Below are 7,443 nucleotides of genomic sequence, written 5' to 3'. Positions count from 1 at the left end.
CGAAAAACAAGGCCAAGAGTGTTATCAGCTTTTGAGCTAGATAATAGAAAGCGGGCACATTACGACGGGAACATTGTATTAAAATAGAAATATTTGAGTGATTTAAAAACAAGTCGGAAGTAAAATGCAGTTACAAAGTGGCAAATAGTTCCGTAAAGCTAGCATAGAGCCGCAGGGGCGTAGGAAGAAAACAAACCTCCTGGTTGAAGAACATCCGGAAATGGACACTGGGCCGAACACATTTAAATAGCGCCGAACAATTGTTTAGAGTGACTGAAAACCTGGGAGCAAAAGTATATATTTAAATAAATTAGATATATTACAAAGTGCTTTTATTAACAGTTATTTTTTAAACAGATTAAATGTTGAAGTAAAATAATAAATAGGATGGAATACTTATTTATAACCTAATTATCAATTGTTTTCGGATTGTTCATTTCTAATTCCATATCCAGCTGGCGTAGATCACTGCACCCTAGAATTACATATTATTAATAGATATAATCAAATATTAAACTTTTTTATAAACGAAAATTAAATGTGATTAATATTAAATATAAATGAAAACACTAAATCACCACAAGACACCAAAACACTTTTACTTTTACACTGGACGCGCGTTTCGCTAACCATGTTAGCATCATCAGCAGATGATTATAAACTAAAGTACAATCTACAAGTTGAGCGTTTATATACTCGCTCAGTGGGCACCGAGTGGGCGTGGCAAAATCTAGCCAACCGAGTCAGATCCCACTGAGCGTAACAGTTAGATTTCCGCCACTAGAGTTGTAGGAACAAAGAACTTGAAGGAATTGGACCGTTGACTCTGTTCATACTATCTTTACATTTATTAATTCTGATGCTTTCATATGCATCTAATTGCCTGTAATTTGAGACTTGTTTAATTAATTTTAAATTATTAAGATCTATACAATGTTCTTTATCAACAATATGTTCGGCAACGCAAGATTTATCCGGTCTACCATATCTTATCTGAGCTAAATGTTCTTTAAATCTAGTTAATATTGATCTTCTAGTTTGCACAACATATTTCTGATTACAATCTTTACAAGAAATTTCATAAATACCCGACCTTTCCAGTGGAGGTGTTTTATCTTTTGGATTACCTAATAATTGTTGTAATTTATTATTAGCACTATACACAAGTTTATAATTGACATTTTTAAAAATTCCTTTTAGACCACGGGATAACTCTCTATCAAACGGTATCGAAAAATATTTAGACGTATCTTTCTCCACTTGAAAAGTCGAATTTTCAGAAATCATTAACCTATACCTACGTTTTCTAATTAATTTATCAACTAGTGACGGAGAATATCCATTACACTCAGCTACATTCCAAATGTAATCTCTTTCTATTTCATATCTTTCGTTGGAAAGTGGGAAACTAAGTAATCTATGAACTAAGAAATTTAAACTAGTCATTTTATGTTCAACACTATGATGTGATTTATTAGGAATATATCTGCGTGTGGTCGTATTTTTACTATAGATATCAAATTTCAGGCAATTATTAGTATTTCTAATAACTAATACATCTAGAAATGGTAATCTATCGTTGTTCTCAATTTCATACGTAAATTTAAAGGAAGGAAAACGATTATTTAACTTAGAAATAAAATTACCTATGGTGTCTGAATGTGTGTCAATAACAGCAAAAATATCATCCACATACCTAAACCATACTCTTGGAAAATACTCAAACTGATTCTTAGCCTCCACTTCAAACCTGCTCATGAATAAATTAGCCAAAAATGGAGACAATGGATTACCCATTGCTGTACCTTCCCGCTGTTCAAAAAAATTGTTATTAAATTGAAAACAATTCTGTTTCATACATAACGATGTAAGCTCAATATATTCACTCACAGTGACGAGACCATTTGCGTTCAGTAATTCCTTCAAGTAGCCTAAAGTATATGGAATTGGAACACTTGGGAACAACAAAGGAGACCAAAATTTCACCTTCATTCAATGTTATATCTTTAATTTTGTTAATGAATTCAATATTATTTTTAACTGAGAAAGAAGGTTCATAATCAGGTAAATCTTCGAACTCCCTTGATAACCATTTTGCCAAATTATAAGTCGGAGAACCTACAGCCGAAACAATTGGGCGCATAGACTTGTCCGGTTTATGAATTTTTGGCAAAGCATACAATTTTGGTAATGAGGGATTGGATACTTGCAATTTCCTCTTTAAAGGAAGATCAATAAGGGTGTTACATTCTTTTAGACACACTTTTCACATCATAGTGTTGAACATAAAATGGCTAGTTTAAATTTCTTAGTTCATAGATTACTTAGTTTCCCACTTTCCAACGAAAGATATGAAATAGAAAGAGATTACATTAGGAATGTAGCTGAGTGTAATGGATATTCTCCGTCACTAGTTGATAAATTAATTAGAAAACGTAGGTATAGGTTAATGATTTCTGAAAATTCGACTTTTCAAGTGGAGAAAGATACGTCTAAATATTTTTCGATACCGTTTGATAGAGAGTTATCCCGTGGTCTAAAAGGAATTTTTAAAAATGTCAATTATAAACTTGTGTATAGTGCTAATAATAAATTACAACAATTATTAGGTAATCCAAAAGATAAAACACCTCCACTGGAAAGGTCGGGTATTTATGAAATTTCTTGTAAAGATTGTAATCAGAAATATGTTGTGCAAACTAGAAGATCAATATTAACTAGATTTAAAGAACATTTAGCTCAGATAAGATATGGTAGACCGGATAAATCTTGCGTTGTCGAACATATTGTTGATAAAGAACATTGTATAGATCTTAATAATTTAAAATTAATTAAACAAGTCTCAAATTACAGGCAATTAGATGCATATGAAAGCATCAGAATTAATAAATGTAAAGATTGTATGAACAGAGTCAACGGTCCAATTCCTTCAAGTTCTTTGTTCCTACTACTCTAGTGGCGGAAATCTAACTGTTACGCTCAGTGGGATCTGACTCGGTTGGCTAGATTTTGCTACGCCCACTCGGTGCCCACTGAGCGAGTATATAAACGCTCAACTTGTAGATTGTACTTTAGTTTATAATCATCTGCTGATGATGCTAACATGGTTAGCGAAACGCGCGTCCAGTGTAAAAGTAAAAGTGTTTTGGTGTATTGTGGTGATTTAGTGTTTTTATTTTGAGAATTTTTATTTTGAGAATTTTTAGAATTTATTCTCAAATGAAAAAAACTTCAATAAAAACAACATTGCTCGAAGGGGTCCTATATATTAAGTAACTGCTTCGGTGACGAAAATTATTAATGATATGTCTATGGAAAATTTTCAGAAGTATTTAGAATCGACCAAGAGCATTCCGTAGAGGCCTATAAACTCTAAAATGATTACTCATTTTAGAGTTTATATGGCATAAAATACAAAAAATGGGTACAAAACAACGTAAAGAGATTCCTACAATACAAATATTTTGCATCATAATGTGGTAGCTTAGATTAGATTAGATTTTTCTAGATCTGATCCACTGCGACCTTTTGATCTATTGCGATTCTTTTCTGATCCTTTGGTTATATTCTCCAGTCTTATCCTTTTCAAAAAACCTAGCAATATGGAGACTGAACCCTCCATATTCATTGGCCTATCAATGTCTATTTCCTCTGTCCTTGGCCTATCAATTCCTATTACCGAGAAACGCATATTTGCCAGGCTGTCGCACCCAGATAAAATGTGTTTGGTCGTTTCTTCTTCAGATTGACAGAACCTGCACATGACTTTATCTAACATTTCCGTTAGCTTTAGATTCCTATTCAGCTTACAGTGTCCTGTTAGTAGACCCACTACAGCTTTGACTGTCTTTGCTTATCAGGTCAGCCGTGATATTTGGCGAATGTTCTGTGAATTTTTTCGCATTTCGCTGTTGAATTTCTCCACTATTCTAGAGATTTGTTGGCCACCCATCGTTTTGTGCCCATTCTCGTTACTGCTTTTGCAACGCCGCAGAAGGCTTCTGGTCCTATGGATGACTTTGATGAGCCTTGTTTGACCATTTTATCAAAATGGAGTATCTAACCGTCAAGCGATGCTTTATCGAAATTGCTTTGGTTTATCAAGCGCTAAGCGTTCAGCCGCTTGAGCCATTCAAAGTTTCTATCAATGACCGTCAAGACTATAAATCACGCTTGGTACCGTATCTTGAATTCTTGTTTCTTTAATCTTCAATTAAACTTCGTCGCTGTTTTAATTGGTAATAATGTTTCTATAATTTTATGCAGTTTCTACATTACTTAACCGATACATTTCTAAATGCATATAAAAAAAAACTAATAAATGACAGACGTCTTTAAAATAATTGTAATATTATGGTGGTGACTGGCTTTGTGGAAAGTATCTGACACGAGAGTACTGGCACAGCTTACGCAATACCATCTGGTCACCTTCACTTGTCTTTGAGTGTCCGGGTATCACCTACTGCGCTTATTTTCGGAAGTAATTACCCAAGTGCATCAAAATTACCGATACTTTTTCATGAAAGCATGTTGTCTAAAAACTGCATGAGTTTATATTCATATTTTGCCATAAGAGCCCGACTCCGAAAGAGGAGGGCTTATTGACAACATGCTTAAATGAAAAATTATCAGGTATATTTTGATGCAAGAGTAATTCGGTAGAATATTTCCCGAATAAATAACATGAAAATACATAGATTTTTTAAAAACATTTATTTGAACTTCGATTTGAACATATTAAAAAAAATCTATTTAAAAATGAAGCAATAAAATGAAACAGAACTTATAATATTAGAAATTAAAAATTACATGAAGAATTGCAGTGAAAAACACAGTTATAAAAATTATTATGTTTAGATTCCGTTGCGGTACTTGAAGGTGTTGAATTTAAAGATGCCGAATTTTTGAATTGAAATTAAAAGAACCTATAGTAGGTACGAAAACATTATTAGTATTATTATTAGAACTTGTAGCAGTTTTATTTGCATATATTATTTTTTTTATTGTAGCATATATTATTTGCATTTGAGTTGAAGGTAAGGTTTAATTGACTTCGGGTTTGCGTGCCCAGTTTTGACTATTATGTTCTCCTCAACCCCCTTCTTTGCTAGTGTCGACACAGCTGTTGCACGTAGCGAATGATTAGTAATGTTTACTTTCTCCGTAGCCAAACCTGATTTTTTCCCTTCGATAGACACCCATTGAGCAATCCCAACAGGAAGGTTCTTGATTATAGCAATAGAGCAATCGTATTTTACCCATTTTCCAGGAAGGATTTACAGTTAAGAACAATCTTGAAACATTAATTAATTTTCTTTTTTCCATAAATTTTTTGAATAGCCTTACTGGACATATATCCGGCTGACCTCTATTTATGACCAGCTATTTTGACAGAGCACAAGGTTTATCTCCTCCTTCAGTGGTTTTATCGAATATCGGGTTGTATTCAATGCGACCGGTGGATTGTCCTATATAATCAATATCATCTCTAAAATAGGAAACAAAACATTTTCCTTCCTCTCCTCCTCGCCATGCCAATTCGTAGGATAATACAAAAAAATATTTTTTTTGCAAACCATTTGGGACATTCTTCATTACAATTTTGTACCATCAATTTGAATTTTTAGTATTTGAGTGCCTTAGAACTTTCTTTTCTTTTTAGAGGGTCCATCTGCAATTCCTTCCTTGTGGCACTTTTTGCCTCCCGGGATATTTTAAATTCGGTGTCAGTAAAAGGATTAAATTTAATATTATATTATTTTTGTTTTTTTTTCCATTAATAGCTTAGCTGTTACATTCCAAATAGTTTTTACCGTAAAATCCTTATAGTTTTGGCTGTTTTTCCTTTACATATTAAATGCCAAATCGGTCAAAAATTGGCCAGTGCCGCGATTGAGATGTTCGCATCCAAAATGTAGTTTCTATCTTTTATAAAGTCAATATACTGTTTCCATACATACTGGTAATTAATTATAGTGTTTTTCGGCTTACTTTCGGCAACTTTTTCTTCAATTACACTTATATATATATATATATATATATATATATATATATATATATATATATATATATATATATATATATATATATATATATATATATATATATATATATATATATATCACACGAATAGTTTCCAAATCGAGACATTTTTAGAATACAATATACAATATAAAATAATTTACGTCTAAGCAAAGAATATTATAGTTTTAAGAAATCTCGTGTGGAAGCTTTAGTGATTTGTCACACGGTAGCGCTTTTGAACATAATCGAAGCCTGAAAATGCTAATATTTTAAATTTTGAGGACTACGCGCGGCGATATTTCGTACGGTGTTGCCAAAACATATTTTATTTCTCGATATTTAAAGAAATATGTATTGATTATATATTTCGTATTCGTTAGTACATGAGGCATCCTAAGGCTATAGAAACGTAGCTATGAAAATAAAATGTTAGATTTTTAATTTTTTTGTACCTTCTAATAAAAAATACTTCTATTCCAATAAAAAATTAACTAGTATGATTATGTGTTATCTGTGCTAGTATTAGGAAACTGGAGTAAATACGGAGAATATTAATTCGTTCTCTAAGATGAGCACTACTAAGTAATTTTTTAAAATTCGACCCATAAGGGGGTGTAATTAGATAATGGGGTGTAATTATACCAAAAAAATCTGTACCTACTAGGAGTATGAACTTTTGCACAGATGTGGCGCATTTGAACATTGATAAGCGATTTTTGGAAATGTATAGCCTAAGGGTAGTGAAACTGGGGGGTGAAATTTTGTACAAAAAATGTTAGTTCTAGGAGTATGAAATTTTGTACAGAGTTTCCTTAAGTGACGAAAGTGAGTATCCAGAAGCTAATTTTTGACATTCATCCCCTAGAAATAAGGGATGAAAATTTGTACAAAAGTTTGTTACAATCGGTTTTAGAAGTATGAAATTCTGCACAGACGTTCCTTATGTAACGTAATTTAGCACTAAGTAGCCCTTTTTGGAAATTCGCCCTCTCAGGGTGTGAAATGAGGGGTGAACGTTCTGAAACAATTCTGTTGAAGGAATATGAAAATTTGTAAAATTTGTAATTGTTGAAAAAAAAAATAAAAAAAAGTTGGGGTGGACCACTCTTATCACTTAGGGGTATAAAAAATAGATAACCTGGGAATAGGTTGTGACCAAACCAAACCAAACCAGACCTACTGAATATACATATAAAATTTTATCAAAATCGGTCTAGCCGTTTCAGATGGTAACAAAAATTAAAAAACAACCCTATTAAAAAAATAGGGGATGATGATGGAACGGTGAAAATTTAGGGTTATTTGTATTTTTTAATGCCAACTAAAAAATAAAAACATTTTTTTCTTTTCAAAAAATAAAAAATGAGGGTGGGCTACCCTCTCGGCTACCCTAACCACATAAGGGTATAAAAAATAGAT

The 7,443-nt window shown here is 32.4% G+C and overlaps 1 protein-coding gene across 2 annotated transcripts in view; it reads right to left on the bottom strand.

The window, feature by feature from the left end:
- Window positions 1-309: 309 nt before the first annotated feature.
- Window positions 310-7,443, bottom strand: part of LOC115884511 — a 101,775-nt gene continuing 94,641 nt past the window's right edge. For both annotated transcript variants that reach the window (XM_030903114.1, XM_030903113.1), the window contains exon 5: window positions 310-475. In XM_030903114.1, the coding sequence (XP_030758974.1) occupies window positions 408-475 (68 nt within the window). In that variant the 3' untranslated portion in view covers window positions 310-407. The remainder of the gene's footprint in view (window positions 476-7,443) is intronic.

The sequence above is a fragment of the Sitophilus oryzae genome, unplaced genomic scaffold, assembly GCF_002938485.1.
Source record: "Sitophilus oryzae breed Bouriz unplaced genomic scaffold, Soryzae_2.0 scaffold_296_pilon_pilon, whole genome shotgun sequence".
In the NCBI taxonomy this organism is placed as follows: domain Eukaryota; kingdom Metazoa; phylum Arthropoda; class Insecta; order Coleoptera; family Curculionidae; genus Sitophilus; species Sitophilus oryzae.
Note: the sequence above shows the minus strand (reverse complement) of the source record. Positions and strands in the feature narration are given on the sequence as shown.